General features: G+C 29.4%; 1 protein-coding gene across 7 annotated transcripts in view; it reads left to right on the top strand.

Moving 5' to 3' along the window:
- The window catches only part of LOC100879682 (Mitochondrial calcium uptake 3), a 42,800-nt gene extending 23,453 nt beyond the window's left edge, over positions 1-19,347 (top strand). For 3 of the 7 annotated variants that reach the window (XM_076537915.1, XM_012288395.2, XM_076537927.1), the window contains 9 exons: positions 8,265-8,312; positions 8,420-8,502; positions 9,890-9,952; positions 12,242-12,343; positions 13,131-13,259; positions 13,807-14,030; positions 17,493-17,650; positions 18,395-18,552; positions 18,724-19,347. In XM_076537915.1, the coding sequence (XP_076394030.1) occupies positions 8,265-8,312; positions 8,420-8,502; positions 9,890-9,952; positions 12,242-12,343; positions 13,131-13,259; positions 13,807-14,030; positions 17,493-17,650; positions 18,395-18,552; positions 18,724-18,792 (1,034 nt within the window). In that variant the 3' untranslated portion in view covers positions 18,793-19,347. Of the gene's footprint in view, positions 1-8,264; positions 8,313-8,419; positions 8,503-9,889; positions 9,953-12,241; positions 12,344-13,130; positions 13,260-13,806; positions 14,031-17,492; positions 17,651-18,394; positions 18,563-18,723 lie in introns of all 7 variants that reach the window. The other 4 variants (XM_076537895.1, XM_076537905.1, XM_076537913.1 and 1 more) reach the window with 4 other exon arrangements.
- The last annotated feature ends 1,742 nt before the right edge of the window (positions 19,348-21,089 follow it).

Genomic DNA, 21,089 nt, shown 5'->3' with positions numbered 1-21,089 from the left:
TAATCAGAATAATGTAAAACTACGGTTCATACGAAAAATTCAGTAAGGAAAGCACATAGTCTCTTGTATTTATTATTGTTAACATGTTATCTTGTATATCGTACAGTTTTACTTGTGTCATCACTATGAAAGTTTTTTAGTAATAAGAGTATACAAGTATTTTATTTTCTTAATAATAAGATTTTATAAATGTTTTATTTTCTTCGTAAAAGATTTCACAAGTGTTTTATTTTCTCAACAATAACATAAACTACGAGATATGCGGTTTAATGAACCACGGAATGTTAGCTCCCTTAAGTAGAGTCAGGTTAATGATACAATGTTTCAAAATAGAACTTGCAATTTTTACGATTCATTTTATTCTTCGTACATTTTCATATTTTTGCAAGAAAGGGATGGTTGTAAAGATATTATTTCTTGTTGGTTTGTAAATTAATACGGCTAAGTATGAATGAAGTGTATGGAACTAGAGTCATATTACCAATATCGATTGGTTCCAACCTATTCGAAGCGTGACTAAATGAAATACTTCCTTATTGTATGAACCTTCCATAACTAGAGCGTAATAGAATGACTCATGAAATTTTATGAATAAAATTTTGCGTAAAGCTTGTACACCCACGATTTGACCATTAAGAATTCCTTTATGATCTGTTTATAGCGTAAAACAAGTTACGTTTTTATGAATGACATTACATATTCATAGACTTATAGCTGAACATAATTTGATATAAAATGAATTGTATACTCGGAACAGGAATGAAAAATAACGATAGGATTATTTTTACAGACTAATAATCATACGAACTATAACATCCATTTGTGACTGACTTAATCGAAAATTTGTTAGAATTTTCAATGTCGTTTGTGTTAAACAAATTTTCTTAAATGTTTCAAAAAATTTTCAAACTCAGTGTTTTCACAATCAAAGTCAAATATTAGTTATTTTATACATTCATAAGATTATATTTTATATATATAAATATTATATGTATACAATATATGTAATAAGTTGTATACAGGGTGTCCGCGCCAAAGTGTGACAGCGCGATATTTCATGAACTATTGAAAAGAATGTTTATATGGAAATTGCAGGGTAAAAGAAGCCCTATGTTTTGGCGGAAGTAAAACTTTTTTATCGTTATTAATGTAAAAGATATGATGGTGAAGTTTCGTTTTTTAAATGGAACTATATATTTTTTGTGGAAAGAATTGTCTATCATCATAATGGAAAGAATTGTCCGTCATCGTAATGGACAATTGTCCATCATCGAAAGAATTGTGAAAGAATTGTCCATCATCGTAATGAACAATTCTTTCCACGTTTCGTACTCTTCGGACTTACCGTTGGGACCGTAGACCCTTGGCTATCAGTTTCGGCAGGCAGAGTAAAACCCGCGGCACTTACCGCAACAATAAGACCGATTTTATGACTTACTACTCAAACCGAGACGTCACTGCTGAAAATCACTAAATTTCTGACCGTTATATCTCGAAAACTAATAAAAATCGGGTAAGTACATAAAACCTTGATGAATCCGTCTTGAAAAGCACTATCGCCTGATCGAAACAAAATATATAGTTCCATTTAAAAAACGAAACTTCACCATCATATCTTTTACATTAATAACGATAAAAAAATTTTGCTTCCGCCAAAACATAGGGCCTCTTTTACCCTGCAATTTCCATATAAACACTTTTTCGTGACATCAATAGTTCATGAAATATCGCGTTGTTACACTTTGGCGCGGACACCCTGTATATGTATAATTTCTTACATATGTTACGTGCAGGAAGCGCGCGTATAAAGCCTCGAAGATTTGTTTGCCCTAACAATATTAATTGTTAACGGGACTTAATGTTTTGTGGATCCGGAGATACGCTAGTCCCATACGGGCCCTTTCACAAGATCGCAATGATTATAGGATATGACGGAGGCAATAAAAGAAATGTAATTCAAAATAATTAAAATATACAAAAGATTATATTTTGTAAAATATGGAACGATTAGAATGGTAGCGTATATAATATAATGTGAATTACAATGAACTGAACAAAACTATTGTAAATATTCGAGACGCGCAATTCGAAGATTTGAAGGAGAAACAATTACTCAAATACAAAATAAAATTATAATTCAGTGAGGGAAATCCCAAAGTTAAATAATTAACTACTGATTTACTTGCCGAAAAATTCATAAAATAGCTGGAAGAATAAAAGAAACAACTCACCAAAACATGTGTACTTGAATGTATTTAGAATTAAGAACTCCCTTTGCAAAATGTGAAATAACGGCTGCGCCTGGTTCCTGGGAAGAACACACACACATGTAAGCGCTCCACCAATGAGAATTTTGAAAGTGACCAATTGTTGAACTCAAATAAACTATAAAATAAAATTATACTTTAAAATTAAAAAGAATAGAATTGAATATAATTAAATGGAAAAATAGAATAATTAATTTAATTGAAAATTTATCGTAATTATTAACGCGAAAGCTTTACGTGAAGATAGAGTCTTTGTCTGAATTTTGCACTTTAACAAATTCAAGAACAAACTCGTCTCTAAGCCACTTCACGGACCCTCGACACGCACCTCGCGATTATACACCGAAGAGTGTCGCAACTTGCACCTCTCGGAGAAGACCAGAGTGGGCCTAGTCCGAAATTGTTTATGTTGCATTGATATGCGCCTAACGAATTAGGCTGCGAGGCCAATGCGTAAGAGACCGTGATTCGTTAACTAGGTGGTGATGGTGGGTGCATGTGTTCCTCCCTTGTCCAGCTCTTATCTTCCTCTCTTTCTATATAGTTCTTTCCTTTACCCTTGAGCTATGGATTGTTAATTAGCTATTGAATAATTTTACATGCATAACCAATACAATATAAAATGTTAATCTGTACACATTATAAAAATTTAGAATAAAACATTATCTATTTCGTTTTACAATTATTAAAGTTAAATCGCGCTCGGTACTGTAACTATTGTGGAACTGATTGACGTGTGCGTATTCATAATAACGGTATAAAGAAATACTATGAGTAATTTATATAATTTTGTAGTGTTGCAAAGACAATTTCTATTACAATTTTATATTGCGTCGTGGGCCCTTGAGGAACATTCTAGAACGCTTGGCGTTATCGGACCACACGAGTGTGACTTCCGTTTATATTCGGTGGTTCGGAGAAATGAAATGATCTAAGATTTTAGCCGTGGGACCACGTTGATTTCAAGGAAGGAATGTGTTATATTAACAATCATAGTTTAGTCGCCAAAACATAGTCTATCTAATAAACATTGAAAGACCGTTACTGCGTTCGATCAGGGTGTTCCCAGAATGCAATACGCATTATCGATACACATCCGGTCGGTCAGAACTACAAAGGAAATTTTGAAAAAGATTCCTGTTCGGAACGTAACACATATTGAGATATTTTTTACGTAGAGTCGTTATTTGTATTGCAATTTTTTATACATCTTGTATAATGGAGAAAAGTATACCCAGGTAACATTAATTTCACTATAAAAATAAACTGTGCAGAAAATTATTATTATTATCGTTGTTCCGCAATTGATATCGATAGATTTTAGTTAATAACCCTTACGTAGCCGTAAATGGTTGAAGAATTGTGCGTCATGTTAAATGGGACCACCCTGATACACCTTTCACGACCAAAGGGTTAATATCATCCAAGAACGTAATAATTTTCACATACAGCAGTGCCGCATCCGGGACAATCCGAAAGATGTCGCCCAAAGTGCAGCTTTCACTTGATGGGATGTGATCCGAGCTTTCTGATGTTTGCCGACCTCAGCGAATAGCTTCATCCAAACAGGGTTTAAGCCGAAATTCAGGAATAGAAGAAACTAAATGTATCATGAACATAGCTTAGATCATTTCCTTCCACCCACTTTTTCGTTTTCCGCTACGTAAAACTTTTCCCCTTTCTCTCTTTGTCGAGGCCCCGTGAAAGCATTTTTATGGAGTGCTTATGGTATGGGAAATCGATTTTATGTCCGTCACAAAGGTGAAGCACGCGAGGGAGGTGTGTTCGAGGGTGATCAAAGTGTTAGATACACAAGAATATCCTATGTCCCATCACGGACGCCGTTAAATCTGAATTATTAGGCATTCTCGAACCGCGAGAAAAAAGGGGATGCCCTTTGGAAAAATGCCGAAGACGCTATGAGGCGTAGCTAATTCTATTCGTTGCTACTTCTGAACATGTTTCATTATGATCATTGCCATGGTGAGACGAGAGTTATGTTGTGATTATTGTGGAAATTAGTACAGGACTTTGTAAGGACATTGTCATAAACAAAGCAGGTAAATCGCTTAGTCAATGAATACACAAGGTGTGTACAAAAAGTACTCCTGGTATACAATGCGTTGCTTAAATATACTAATCTCTCATATTTTCAACGGTTTGACCTTTCGGTAGAAAATTACGGCGAGTATTCCTTGAATATTAATTTCTAATGTGCATAGAATAAACCGTGTAAAATAAAAATGATCTATTAATGTGAATATTAACCTTGGTTGCATGAAACCGAATTTTCAGGCGTTTCATAAATACGCTAATTTTCATCGGTCATCGAGCTGCATAAGTAAAAATAAAAAAAATCGAATACTTTGTAGTTATAATTTTTTATTTATACGTTTTTAGTTTATTTGTAGAATATGTAGTGACGAAATAAAAAATTGAATTTAGATGGACCAAATGGTTTTAATTCACATTAGCACAGCATATGGGAAAATGTGAAATATTTTTTGGAAGGAATTTCTTTTTACGTAATCTTGCATTCTACGTTTGCATACTACGAATTAGTATTTAAGAAATATTGACTACAATTTTTAGCTGAGAAGTTTAGTGAAAATAGAGGGGGTTGATATAATTTATACAAGGCATTGTAGAAAACGCTACGAGCAACGGATGAAAATGAAATTCGCATGATCGATTGCTTTCCTATATGTGTGCACGCTTCGTAACAATCGATTGCGTAGTTGTCTAGTAATTGTCAGTTGCAGTTAACTGTGGCTTTGGTGTTTCTTAAAGATGAGTGATTTTCATGAGCAAAACACATGCATAAGGTTCTATTTTAATCTTAAGAAAATAGCATCTGAAATAGTGAAGATACTTCAAATTGTTTTTTGTGATAAAAAGTGTCAGCCAACTTTTTTCTCTTTCCTCGTTTCAAACGATCAATGAAAGTGCAATGTTTCGATACATGAAAGGACATAATTATAAAATTGTACGAAGAGTTGAAATGAATTTTGAGATTAGCTTGCAAGAAAATATTTGCAATTTGGAAAAAAGATTCCATAAATGTATGTGTTCAGAAGGAATATATTTTGAAGACGATCTATTTTAAATGCTATAAAACCTTAGATCCACAAACAGAACTCTCTTTGTATGTATTTTTCTTATAAATCGACTTATCGTGAAAGATCCCACTATTGCACTTGTGAGAATATAATTGTTTAAAAAATAATTTTACTAACGTATAGTACTCGGCATACGTAAAAGCAGACGGTACGTAAATCTTTGTAAAAAAAATAGAGAATAGAATTTTTTCATTTTCGTCTTAGTTTTCAAGAAAATCATTGCTGAAAATTCATTGCGTTCTTTGCCGTTATTTCCATTTTGATGCAATTAACCCATTTAAAATTTCAGTAGTGTACAGACATTATTATTTACCTTCGGCTGAATTTTAAAGAAATTTCATAAAAGTGTAAAATAAATAACTTAAAAAAAATAGTATGAAGTATTTTAAGGATAAGTAGTACTCCGTCAGAAAGAATCAAAAAATTCTATTAGACACAACTAAAACAAAATTATGTGGTCAAAGCAATTATAAGCAATTTGTTGCTCAAGTTTTTTTCAAGTTTCATTTATTTACATCTGGTAATCGAATATTTTATTGTTACTTGTACTGTTGATAAATGATATATAATCGAATATCTTACTACTATAATATTTGTACTGGCGTTTACATAAGCTTTCCATGCACGCGTTATACCAAAGAATTATTACGCTTTAGCGGAAGAATATTAGTTTCATATCAGTACGATCAATAAATAACTGTCAGTGAGAAATATTTGAAAGTTTTCGGAGAAATCGTTATGATATGGTATTATTCTAGTCAGGAAATAGCAGAAATGTATTTTACGTATGACCTCACCGATGGAAATGCTGTAACCACTCGACGACTTTACACGAAAAAATATCCGGACCGCAAAACGCCATCTCATGCATTATTTACGAAACTTTATCAACGTCTTCCTAAGATCGGTTCTTTCAAAATACGACACCGAGATTTGAAAAGATTTTTTCCCACCTTTGATACCGACATTTGCATCCTAAGGGCAGTCGAAAAAAATACAGAAACAAATATGACAAGAATTTCAGCAGTAATAAAAGTCGGTCATTCTTTTGTGTAGAGAATTCTTCAGGATCAACTGTGACTACTACATATACTCAACCTGTGTTGACTCTTATCCCCCCAGATTATTCAGCAAGAATTAAACTTCCGCAGTGAATTCTTGTAAAACATGAATGAAATTCATAATTCGTTTTATATACCATTGAAGCAACATTTACAAAAAACGGCATTACAAATTTTCACATAAAGCACGCGTGAACAGAAGAAAACCATTACGCGATTACTCAAATAAATCGCACGTATCGTTTATTATTAAATTTTTTGGATGGGTATAATAAGCAATCAGCTACTTGGATCTTTTATTTTATCAAATCAACAGTTTTTGCGTGACATGCTTTTTCGTGATAACTGGATCTCTGGGTACGCATGATGATATTGCACTCTTATTTTGCGTTCGAAGATCAACGATATTTAAACCAAAATTGTTGAAAAAAGTGAATTAAACGTAATGGCCCAATTTCATAATTCTCTTAAATTATCTGATTTCAATTATATGGATTTTAGATTTATTTTTACAAAGATTTAGAAAGAATATGGTATACTTTTTATCGATGAATGTATACGATGAATTAACAATGAAAACAGTACAAAAATTTGTAAACAATAGACAGTACCTTTAAAATCGAGGATTTTTGGAAAGAAATTCTTTTACACGAAAATATGAACACTGTAGGAAAATGTAAGAAAAATACATAGAAAGTAACCTATAAACTTTGGAAGAGTAAGTAGCGAAATAACCGGTTGTCGTCATGATTGATTACTAGAAACAGGTATATCGAACGCTACAAATTCAACAGAAAATTGTTTAGAAGGTGAAGTGGGGTAAGTTTGTAAACAGGGCAAGTGCGTATACAGGCTATTTTTATTACAATATGAGCAAAATTTCTTCATTTTGTATGTTTGTTTCTTCGTTTTGTTTCACTATGTTCCCTTTTGTATTTCAGCTAAGAGTACTTGTTTACAGTATAGAGTACTTGCATAATGCAGTAAAAAGCATTTTATAGCAGATTTATTAATAATTCTGCTCTTGCCCCATTGCACATGAAATAAAATTTCGAAGTATTTAACTTCAAGTTAGACTCTTACCGCATTTTCGGGGAAACTGCAGAGTAGTTGACATTTTAAACAATTTCCTATCAAAATCAAAATGTACAAGGACAATTAAGGTCCTAGTTAATATTAATTAAATAGTAGTAATTCTGCAAAGTGTTCGATATCGATAGCGTTAAGTGTTTACATAGCAGACTGAAAATACTTACGTTTAAATACCAGCTTTACAAAAACCAGTCTGCACCTATCCCACTTCACCTTAATTGTTAATATGTAAATTTTATAACCTATATGCATTAGAATTTTTTGCTTATATTTAACGATATTTTATCCTCAAAGTATTAAAATTTTTTCGTGACATACTGTTTAAATGAAAAACCTTTTCTTGTTACTTTATTGGTAATTAGACGTTTCTTTTAATCTAAATAAAGCGTTTTATAGATTCCTGCATATGTCTTTAAAAAACTGATGACTAGAAATATATGAGTATTTAATCATTTATGTTGTTGAAATCTGTAATTATAATTGTTAATAGACACCGTCATAGGGGAACTTCTTGAATGATCTTTAACACAATAATGTTAACTTGAGTATTATTTAAATCATCTCAGTATTTATTTAAATTAACTATTATTATTTATATTTATTAATATAGATGATTAGAAATGGAAATTGCAGTATTTAGTAAATCACGATAATTTTCTGTAATACTATGTAACAATATAACGATAGCAGTGGAAATAATTTGTTTGCATTTGTTTTCTGTTTAGGAATCATTTCTTACACGGAGTATCTGTTTCTTTTGTCCATCCTGATCAGTAAGTACATATTATTCTTGTCGTTTATTAAAAACCGCCAAAATATTTGTATGCGTGTAAAATTTATAATTATAAGCAAACGATAAACAACGAGGAATTTGTTTCAGAACCTAAATCAGGTTTTCAAATCGCGTTTAACATGTTCGACACAGATGGCAATGAACGTGTGGACAAAACCGAATTTCTTGTGGTAAGATAACTTTTTTTTCCTATTTTCCGCACGTGATAACTTGATCTACAAATCTTCTAAATTTTGTTGCACTATACAAATACGTTCATGATTATTTCACTGTAATATTTCAAATAAAGTAGCATCACTTCGCCTTTTTTTGAAAAAAGTTTCAAAAAATTTATTGTTGACACATTTTTTAAGTAATTTGACTGGATACTTTGCTGCGCCCAGTATTTATTTATTTATAGCACGTATATAAAATAAAGTAATGACTTTTAACGTAACAGTTTTAATCAAATGCATGATCAATATCGTTTACAGTTACACAGTAAATCATACCTTTATTTCGTTTTGAATTATGGAAGGAGAAGAAAACTTATTTATAAACTAATTATATAATAAAAATTTTCAAAGAATCGCGTTTTAAAAAATATTAAAAACCCAGTAATGTGAAAAATGTATGGAAATAATATCTAATATTGTTTCATACGTAATATCTATTTGTTAAAAAATATCGTCAAAACCTATTTTAAACTTTACTGTTATTGTTTTAATTAGCGTGTTTTTTAATAATAATAATATTTGAAATATTGTGGCAAAATTTATAATTTTTAATTTTCGATGTCAAATAGATAACTCACATTAATTGACGTGGTTAGTGCAATTATAAATAATATACTTAAATGGTATAATTAAATGATATAAATTAATAAGAAAAAATTAAGGTGTACTTATAACCTTTTTCATTCTATATGTGTAAACTGAATGTTCGAAAAGAAATAATCTTGTGCTTCATTATGTTTTCAAGAATATTAAAAATTAGCTTCAATTACTCAACACCAAATCACTATTAATTTATATAATAACATTAATTAGTGGAGTATAAATGACTATAAATTATAAACAAATCTAAATACTAATTATAATTGACATTAAAATTTTACAGAAAATACCACCTTAATTCTGTGAAATTTCTACCATAAAATCTATTATAAAAAAATAACTTCAAAGAAATGAAGCGTTTTGAACATCCAACCGTGTTGAAGCAAATAAAAATTTCGCATTTTATTAACGCAAATAAAATTTCGTACAGAAAAAGAAGTTGATATTTTTAAAATGTTTACTCGTTTAATCTAAATCATTCGTTGAAATTAACAAAACAGTAAACGTGTTACTCCAGATTTAATTACAAACGTTAATTAATTTCATCGATGCGAGTGGCACAGTGACCCAAAGCACGTGGCAAAATAAGAAACGGTAACTGGTTTAAAAGTGATTACATTGAAGAAGAAGAAGGGGACAACGAGAAAATTGAGAACGCAGAATGCGAGACTCGAGGAAGAATGTGTTCGATGGAAGGAATAGAATTTTTCAATTTGCACGGTTGCGTTTGTAATTTTCGCAGATACGACGGTTACTCAGCGGCAACGTGAAGCATCGAGAACTCGACGATGAAACTAGACGTGCAGTGAGTTTAAATATATTCATGGAAAAAAAGCGATTCGAACGGAGAGCACAGCCTCAACTATTATCGATTCCTTAATTGCTTGCAAGTTGTAATCAGCCCATGACGGCTGTCCGCTTTTGACATCTAACGAACTTGCTTAACAGTATTCATCGATTTACTCTTTCCTTGATGTTTTAACATCGTCTGTCCAGAACGACCATATCAAAATATTCATATTAGTAGTTTTTAGTCTTACTTTAAATAATGTTCAGCCATGAATGTTAATCACAGGATACTTTTTAATTATCCTCGAGCATTCCTTTTTTATCTATCTTGTAATGTAGTTTTTACATTCAAAGTTCCCTAATTTGGACTAAATGAAGCAGGTTTTGAATAAGAATTACCGTAACTTTGCTTCTAGTATATGTAGTTTTTTAAAAAAAATGAAACAGGAACTGGGTGAAGGGAAATAATCGTATGGAAATTAAAAATTTCAGATCTTGACATTTAAATTTTCACAACGCGAACCTAGTGAAGGGCTTTAGGTAAAATTGCCGATTAAGCGACCCTGCCCTAATTACCTTGATCTTGACAGTAGTTGAAAACTACAAAACATCAATCAACATGAAGTTATTAAAACTCATAGTCCTCGTTTAAAATCACTAATATGAAATGCTTTTAATACCCAAAAGAAATAAACTGAAATTTACATCATATCTTTGTTCAGTAACATCTTGATTAACCGATAGATAGTGGATAATCAAATCTTAAGAAAAAATTACGCGAGTTCATACTCATAATCGAGCTTAATATTATAAATTATTCTGAGAAAATTTTTAGTTATTATCATGTCTCTTTCTGGTTTTTCTTGCATTTAATGTTATCTCATTTCATTTTATACTCATTTCCAAATGTTTTATTTTATCTGATGCTGGTTACAGACTGATAGATTATCATCTACAGATTTTTAAGAAATTCGGTATTTTAATTTTATTTTGATTATTATTTATTTGTACAACAACTCGTTTCAAATTTCATTTTGATTATGTTTTAGTTATATCAAAAATTTTATCTTCTAATTTTATCTTGATTATTAAAATTCTATAAGAATGATATAGGGATAAAATTATTACATTGTCAAAAATCTTTTTGAGTTTCTTTTAAGGTAGTAGTAAAAAGTTATAATACATTTTTTAAAGTCTTGTGATGTGAATATATAAAAATGCTCTTATGACAAGCAACTTGCTCATGATTATGAGCAACATTTTTAATTAAAAATTCTATATTAGAAAGTAAAATATAAATTTCATAAAAGTTTTCCTCGTAGTTGTTTCCTAATAATCTAATACGACCCTATTTGCTCTAAAACCAGTTTTCAGAATAAAGAAAGGGTTGCATAAGGATAATTAAAAATGTTCCAACCACGTTAATATCCCTGAATGGTAACAATTATAAGGAATGAGGTTTTTCAGGACCCTTTTAATTAATCCACAATCTTGACCTTCACTAAAAAAAAAAATAATTTTTAAGTTCCTGTAAAATTTTAATTAATTATGCTATCTTTTATTTTTAACTTCTAATTCTAATAATTTTCCATCAGAACATTTTTTTTTTAATTCTGAATATTCTTCTTTTTAGGGGACGAGATAAATAATATACCTGGTAATAAATTTTTCATAAGAAGCGTTCTAATTTTATATACAGACTTGCTTTGGAAAAATTAAATATTTATTGTTTAGAATGTTTATTCATGAAAGGAATAAATTAATTTCCCAATTCTTTACATAGATGTTAGAAAAATATATTTTTTTCTTTTGACTCTTATTTTCTTTTCTAGCTACTCTGATATTACAAAATAATCACTCTTAATTAGGACTGATTAATTTGGAAAAAAACAAGTAGAACAAGAAAGACTAAAAAAGTTTGTTAAATTGTTCTGAAGAAATGTATATTTTACACTTTTTCTGATAACTTGTTACCAGAAATATTTTTTATTCTGTCCCCTCACCGTTAACAAAAACAAAATAAAGCTAACACAATAATTTATATTCTGATATTAATTTTAATTCTTTTTTTATCGTTGCCACGTATTGATTTATTCATTCATTTTTCTTTTGTTGCATTTCAATGATTAATATGTTTTCGTTTATTTGTATATTCTAGTTTTTTTTATGTTTCATTTATATTTTCGCTTAATCATGCTTTTATTTATGTGCAAAGTGATATATTTCGTTATATTAATTTCATTTAATTTATCGGTAATTAAAAGAACAGTTAATAATTTCTGTCTATTTCTTCTCGATGCATTAGTTGAATTCTATAATCACACCGAACCGAGAGCTCTGTTTCAAACGGAAAAATAGTAACAACCATGAAGAAAATAAGAAACACGAGATTATCTCTAATTCCTACGTAAGTCTTCGATGTGTGAAATATACACGCATTGGTTTGGGTTTTGCAAAGAGTGAATTTGAATTTTCTAATTAACTTTTTACAACCTTTAATTACCACGAACTTGCATTTTTTGAGCTCGGTAAACTAAATATAAAACACAATAATTTATCTGTTTCTGGCTAAATAAAAAATATATCATCACCGTTATTATCTACAAATTTAAGAAAATTTAAATATTCAGTATATTTTATAAACATGAATGAAGTTAAATAAAATTATTTGAACACAAAGTATAAAACATAACTGGAATTCTGTTTAATAAATTTCCGTGTAAACTATTTTATTTGATGTGAAATAGAAAATGTTACTATAGGTATAAAAAATTCAAGTAATTAAATACGATGTTTAAACACATAATTATATTTGTGGTATATTAATAATTCATTAAATCTATAATGTAATATTGTTATTAAATATACGGTGAGTATTTAAACTAGCTGCCATAACTAAATAATAGCCAAATCTAACTATATTTTATTAAAAACTACATTATTTTAAGTTGGCACATAAATTTTTATCATAATAATTTCTAGTCGAAAGAATAATATACGTGTGCCATTCATTATTAATCTTTGCCATGCTAACCCTCTTGCCATTTATTTCAGACCCATAACATTGGATGCTGAAATCATTGCCGCCATTTTGCCTCTGTTATGCAAATCCACTTGTATGTTTTGTTACAAAGACTTTACATTAAACTGCACGATAGAAATTTTAATAGTAACACTCTTTCCGATTGGTGTAGATGGAAAAAGTTTTTAGCCATGCTTGGAGAGGCCGTCATGGCACCGAAACCAAAGAAAAATTGGACCTTCTGACAGAAAGACAAACAACCCCTGAAGAGATTCAACTTCAGTACATCGATGATGATCAGGTAAGCAGTATTATTACTATAATAAATAAGATTGAAGTGTTGAAGATAGTAATGTAAATATAGTAATTTGTATAATGTGAATTCATTCACTCTCAAACGCCTGAGTCTGCGCCCATCGCGATTTTTAAATATGAAACGTGTTAGCGGCAGTATTATTACGAAATTTATAAAATTTACTGCACCTATAAGATTTACAAAATTTTCAAATTTCTTAATTTATAAAATCTCATAACTTTAAATTTCCCAATTCTCGAGTTCCTGAAAAAGTTTTTATATTTTCAAATTTTCAAATCTCCAATGTTGCAAATTTCCAAATTTCCAAAATTCCACTTTTAAACATTTTCAAGTTCTGCAAATCTGCAAATTACTGAATTCCCAAATATCTACGTTTCCCAGTTTCCAAAGTTACGAAAATCAATATTATTCATGTATATATGTATGTAGCTCTGAACTTACTGAAATTATTTGGCTGTATATGTTTTAGTAATATTAAAGTTTATAGAACTTATAATTATAAATAGTTTTATGGACAACAATATTTTTGCAGGGTTTGCAACGTCGACATGCTGTAGACACAACTCTAATGATACACTTCTTTGGAAAAGACGGCAGCAACGAATTGAAATATGAAGATTTCAGACGTTTCATGGAAAATTTACAGCACGAAGTTCTGGAGCTTGAATTTCTCGAATTTAGCAAAGGAAGAGATGTCATTACAGAGTTGGATTTTGCAAAGATTCTGTTGCGTTACACTGATCTCGTTACAGACGAGTAAGTTCTATTACGAAAATACGTGACAATTTCCATCGTTTATGCAATTTTTTTTATTAACTCTCAAAGGCGATGGCTGAAATTATTTATAAAGGAAGCAGGGAAAAATTATCTTTACGTAAAAATACTGTAAATGTATTAATTATTATAAGCAGAACAATGTAAAGAAAAAAACAAGCGTTTCAATATCAATAATTATAAACTATACGAGATATAAATTAATTTGGGATAATTACTGCAAATTAATATGCAATGTACAATTCATATCAAATAATACTGTTATATCATAATTTATTGTACACAGAATATGCCAATAAGTATGCATTGTCATATAAATATTAATATCAAATATAAAAATGAGAGAAAAGATACTAGATGATTTTAATGTTGATGATATCATTTCATATAATGCACATCTATTCTATTAACTTAGCGTCTATTCGTTATATCTGCTTAATTATGGGTAGAATATGTATATTAAGTTCATTTGAGCAAACAAATGACAGCTTGTACGTGTCGCTTATTAAATTTTTCACTTCTTTACATGGTAACAATGGTATCTTTCAATGTCGTTCAGTTTTTAATACAGTGGTGTAAAATATTATATCAAGAGTATATATCTTGCACTAAAATAGTAAACAGAAAGCTCTTAGTACCTTTCAGCTTTAGTACATTTTAAATCTGTAAGTTACAGGATTTGGTCTATCAATGCTCATTGAATCTGCTATCCAATATTGTATAATCTGAATACAGTATTAACTATTCCAGGGTTAGCTTTGACCCTATCAAAGTTTAACCTATACTTTCTCTGTTTGAAACTAGATGTTATTAAAAAATATTATTTATTATTTAATACAAGAACCACCTTAACAAATATGTAAAAATAAAAATGATAAAATCATGTATGCGACATTTCTAATTAAAGGCTATGAATTAAGATGATTTTGAACATGACACCTGCTTTAGAAAAACCACATAAGAAAAAATACTAAATTGTAATTAAATAGTATTATATCACAACATTTTGATATTAAAGGGGGCAATACCTTTAGACCGATGAAAATAGGCTGATTTTTGTGAATTTTTTTGTATAGGATATCTTTGTTTTGCGTTTTTGAAATTTCACGTATAATTTATTATAACTATTGCCTATTACACAAAATTTTTTGTTTTTAAATACATTTAAAAATGGCGGAATTATAACAGTCCTTCCTGGAAGTGTTTGGCGCGTCTCGTGAATCGGTGTGGGTTCTAGCCTTAGATCCTTTGGTCTGAAACAAGTTTGCAGACAATGTTTCGAAAACTAACATTCACAGCTAGTAGATGAACCTCAGAAATGTGCAAAATGTGTAAAATTAAAGAAATGGCACGCTTTTAAAGAAAAACTTTGAATTTTATTGAAAATTTTTGCACTATTTTGCAATAAAAAGGACTTTAATGTTCAATTAATTTCATACATTTAGGTTCATATGTTAGATAGTATTGTCATGGATATGTGCAAAAAATTTGAGCGCGATTGATAAACTAGTTTTTGAGTTATCAGCCACGCCAATTTTAAGAACGTAGTTTTGAGAAAAACGCGTTTAAAGTTTCAGTCCTCCGCACTGAACGCGTGTATACCCGCGGCGCTAATCGGCCATAACTTCAAAAGGGCTTCGTATTTCACTTTAAAATTTTGAGACAATATTTTAAAGATGTTACACTAACATTTTATGGAAAAAAAAAATTTTCAATTTTTTAAGATTCTAAAGGTATTGCCCCCCTTAAGTCATTGAAATTATAAATCTACCACCAAAACCGGATAGTGCCAAGTTCATTTTATTTTAAATGATAATATTGTCTAATGCACGATTTTACTTTTAAACAATGAAATGATATATTTTTCATCGACATTCATAAAGCTTTGAACATATATGTATAGTAATCCAAAATTACAGGACTTTTTGCAGCTTTTATTCGCTTTTCTATAAAATTAATAAAGTGTAACTTAATGTACTTCAGTTGTAGAATTCAGGTTTACATTTTTTAGGAAATAATTGCTAAGTACATTTTTGAATAAAAGAAAGGAGCACAAAGATTCAGATAAGGCTATTTTTATATAGAAAATTAATATTTTATGAATAATACATGTAGGATCGAAATTATCGAGGTTGACGGATTAATAGTTTTTTTTTTGGGGCATAACAATAAAATAGTTTTAATAAGTTAACAAGAATATAAAAATCAAGTACAAACAATTAATGACAACTTTCGCACAACTTGCTACTTCTTCAACGGTTACGACGAGACTGTCCCCCGACGCCACGCCGCACAGTGGTCCAAATCGAGAAATTCAGTGACATTTTGAACCAGATAATATAGTTCGAGGAACGAACTTACTGTGATGCAGGGATTCCATAGCGGATGCAAACGCATACGCGTAAAATGACATGCCACGCTCAACTTCAAATAGTGATAATTTCAACAGTGGCACGAGGGGGGAAACAGTTTCTATATGATTATAAAGAAGAAAATCTACTGAAAACATTCCAATTTGTTACATACTGGGACTCCTTGGGACTTGAAAGATATGTCCTGTTAATTGTAACGAGTTTTAAGAATTTTCTTCGTTTCATTTAACGCTATGTTCTAAAGACACTACGTACAATAACTATTAACGAAGAGCATATTTCTAATTTAGAAAGAATGCTCTTTATTAAGAAAAAAAATGAAGGCAAAATATTAAAGTAGGCCCTGAGAAAATCTTCAACAGGAAAACCCGATTTTTCGGGCGAACAGTTGTACTTTTAAAATATCCAACTTTGAATGCTCATATTATTCAAAAGTAGTACTATATTTTCTCAATTTTTTCATTTTCGACATCAGTGGACATTTAGGAATCAATGTGTACTAGGTAGGTATTCATATTAGAAAATTGATTTTTTCATGAAATGTCACTGAATTTCTCGATTTGGTCCACTGTGCACCGTTTTCCTCGTTCTCTACCGATTCCCGTGTAAAACGAAACAATTGCTATATGATTCTTTGTTCCCTCGCTATTTTTCGCGCCAACTCGTAATATCGCCGAATTATCTTGGCGCTAATTGTCCGAGTCGCCCGATCGCGCCCGATCGTACCCGACGACCCTCAAACAAACCGATCCCTCATACAATAGTTTTAATTATAATTCTATTCTGAGAATAAATTCAGTAATTATTAAATTGTCAATAAATTGTTAATATTCATAATTGTTGCTATTATAAAATTATTCATGACAAGATATACAATAATATAATAATAATAATAATAATATAATATAACGAAATATTTTGAAAAATTTTACAAAAATACCTTCTGTACCGCTACTTATATGTAAACGATGGAAACATTTCATACAGCTAATACATCTGCGATTATAAAATTATTTATTGTCAAAATGTTTAATGAATTTCAGTAATTAATTCACGTTTTCTCTATTTGCAGATACGACAAATACTTGGATAGAATTCTGCAAAACCCAGATCTTCAGATAGGTATTGGGTTCGAGGAGTTCAGACGATTCTATCAATTTTTGAACAATCTCGACGACTTTTCAATTGCAATGCGAATGTATACTCTAGCAGATCATCCGATTTCAAAAGGTTGTAAAAGATATCTTTCGTTAAAAAGTTGAATCAATACTATTTTTCCACAATCTTTTTATGTACATATATTTTAGCTTAAGAATTATTAATGTTTTAATAATTCTTAACTTTGTTCTTACAAAGTAAGAACTTTGTCCTTACATTACTTTGTTAGGTATAATATTTTACTTTTAAATTAGTATTAAATATACATATAGTATGAGCGTTAGAGACAGTAATCAAACATTTGTCACTAATATTTATCACAATAGCTGATGGATTATTGCCTAAACATACTCGTCATATATATCGTCGAATTCGTCTTGATTTATGTAATAAGATTATTAGTAGTAAATAATCTATTTCCATTAACTAAAATTAAATTAAAATTGTTTCTATAAATTACAATTAAAAGAAAACTTCAAATACTTTATTAAATATTATATAAATATCGTATAAAGTTTTATGTAAAATCTTTTTTTGAATTTTTAATAATAAGAAAATTAGTAGTGTCTATACTCAAACCGAACATATTGTATATATAAAAGTATTTCTTAATATTTAAGACTTATAAGATTATCTGTTTTTTAACCTAAAATAGCTGCATAATTATAAGTATACAGGTTGATGTGTTCTATTATTTTTCATTCATGTACACAAATAATAATTATGTAGGAAAATGATTTCATTAGTTCAGTTTTGCTTTTCATTGCATCCATCAAAACGACAGTTATGAATTTTTACTATTTTTTTTACTTTTAGATGAGTTTCAACGAGCTGTAAAAATATGCACAGGAAGTGTTCTGTCAAATCACATTATTGATACTGTGTTTGCACTTTTCGATGAAGATGGAGATGGTCAATTATCTTATCAAGAATTTATTGCAATTATGAAAGATCGTCTTCACAGAGGCTTCAAGGTACTAACTGGTAAAACTTGTTTTAATTTAACAGGATTCAAAAATATTGCTTCTTTAAAGACTGCTCTTCAATTTATTCTAAAAGGAAATATTACTACTAACTTTTTTATAACAGAAATTGTGTATATATATTTGATTTTAGTAGACTTTTATACCTTTTATATGTTACAGTCTCAGCAGCGGCGTAAGCGTTTACAGGCATTTACTTCCTGCGTGAAACAGGAAATGAAATCGCGTTAATACTAATATTGCACCAAAAAATAAATAAATCTAGGGATGATACATAAAGCGTCATAAAGTGCCAGTTGGACCTCACTAATTTTTCAAATCTTACAAAAAACTACGTATGTTTAATTTCTATTTCATTAAGTTCATTGTGATAATTACGCAGTTATTATTGAAACGTATAACTCAAAGTATTTAGCCCATTATCATATACATTTATCTCCGTGCCATCTTATATCAATGTGATTATTACATTTTAGTTCATATGTGCAACATGGATAAACTAGTCCTCGCATTTATGCACAAGTATTACTGATGTATTAAGTGTTAACATTTATTCTTATTAAGTGTGAGGAAAATATATCAAACAAGTGTTATATATAATGTATTTATTTTTTAAGCACAGTTATTACGCGTGAAGTTTTATGTACTTAATTCAAACAATTATCTCATTATAACATAATTATTTGTTTATCAATATTGTTATACAATTATAAATGTCTTTTCACTATTTATTGCAGATGAACTGAGAATTATAATTATAAATTAATTAAATCAATTTGAACTGTATTTTGTTTGTTGATGAACTTTGTTGATTTACAATTTTTAAACCCCAATCATGTTTCATCATTTCTAATGCGAGAAGTATATACATATAAAATATGTAGATCTAACCAATTTTAAATAAGTTCATCCAATTGCTTGTTCCTATTTTAATGACACAAAATGTTAATTAATAATACGAAAAGATGTGGTAAGAAATATTTTCTTTTTCAAAGTTATTTTTTTTTAATTTTCAAGACCATTACTGTTTTTTATATACATATTTATTTTTAAATTGCTTCATTACCTATTGATAATAAAAAATCTGTATATAAAATCTGTTTTATACAAATTCTTGATATTGATAATTTTCTCCGTAAACTAATATTACATCGAACTTCTCTTACACTCAGTTATTTAATGTGAATAATATCGATAGTAAAATCAATTATGAATCTGAATAATCATTGTTAGCAATCACAATTGTTAGCAATTGTAATAATGATGATTTCTAGTGATTTGTGTTGATTCATAATATTTAATTATGGAAAAAATGATTACATTTGAAAAATTAAATATTTAAAAATTTTAGATTTTGTCTATTCGTTACTTCAAACTTCTAGAAACTATTAATTTTGTAAATTGTCGGAATTAACAATTTAAAAACTTGGAAGTTTGCGAATTTCGAAATTCCTAAATTTTTCAATTTGTAGATTTACGAATTTCAAAATTCCTAAGTTCTTAAATTAGGGAATTAATAGTTTAAAAAATTTTTAAATTCCTAAATGATACTTTTGAAGTACATAAATTTCTCAATTTGTAAATTTATAATGTGTAAATGTAGTAATATAAGTAGAATTTGCTGTACTTTTCATGGCGACACACATTTGATGATTTAAACTATCAAAAATATAAATTTAAAATGAGTAGCAGAAATGTACCTAACAAATACCAACTGATAGTTATTATTTAAAAAAGAAAATTGAAATTACAAAAGTGTTAGCTAGTAGTTAGGAGATCCTTTTAGATTATAATTACAGTTATAAAATACAAAATTTGATTGAAAATCCCATTTTGTGAATAACTTATTCATTAATTAAGCTGTACATTAGTCCATATAGTGAAACAAATTTGATTTCTGCTACATTCTTCCCTATTGGCCTAGTTTTATCTTTTTGCCCCAGACTGCACGTAGTAATTGTTGTTTGTTATCACTCATCACACTGATTACCGTCTGGTGATCTCATGAATTGATGCTATTACTTGTACCTACGGCTGACATCAAACGAACTTTATCGTGTACAATGATAGCGCAAAAACTTCCCATTTCCACAATAACGAGCATCGTCTAGGAATGCAATTCCTAAACGAGATTACTCGGCTCAGTTGAAAGCTTGGCAGATTAATTGTTAAAACGTCTCTGCAACAGTAATTTGAAGTGTGCATACCTTAGTATGATTATATGAAAATTACTGAAAATAACTTCTAGGAGTATTATCATTTAACACATATTTTGACTAGAATTTAAAAGTTATTTACTTGGAATATATTTTGAAAAAAAATGCTTTCTATCAAATTCTATTTTTTAAAAATTTGAAGTTATAGTGATAGTTGTTATAATTACTTCAGTACTTACCACTTTTTGTAATAATAACTAGATAATACCATTAAATAGTAGATGAAGAATTGTCTTTATTGAGTACAATTTATTATAAACAATTATGATATTTGCACGATTCATATTTATTACAAACAGTACACTAAGTACA

The sequence above is a fragment of the Megachile rotundata genome, chromosome 1 (assembly GCF_050947335.1).
Source record: "Megachile rotundata isolate GNS110a chromosome 1, iyMegRotu1, whole genome shotgun sequence".
Taxonomy (NCBI): Eukaryota; Metazoa; Arthropoda; class Insecta; order Hymenoptera; family Megachilidae; genus Megachile; species Megachile rotundata.
This window is presented reverse-complemented; position numbering and strand designations above follow the sequence as displayed.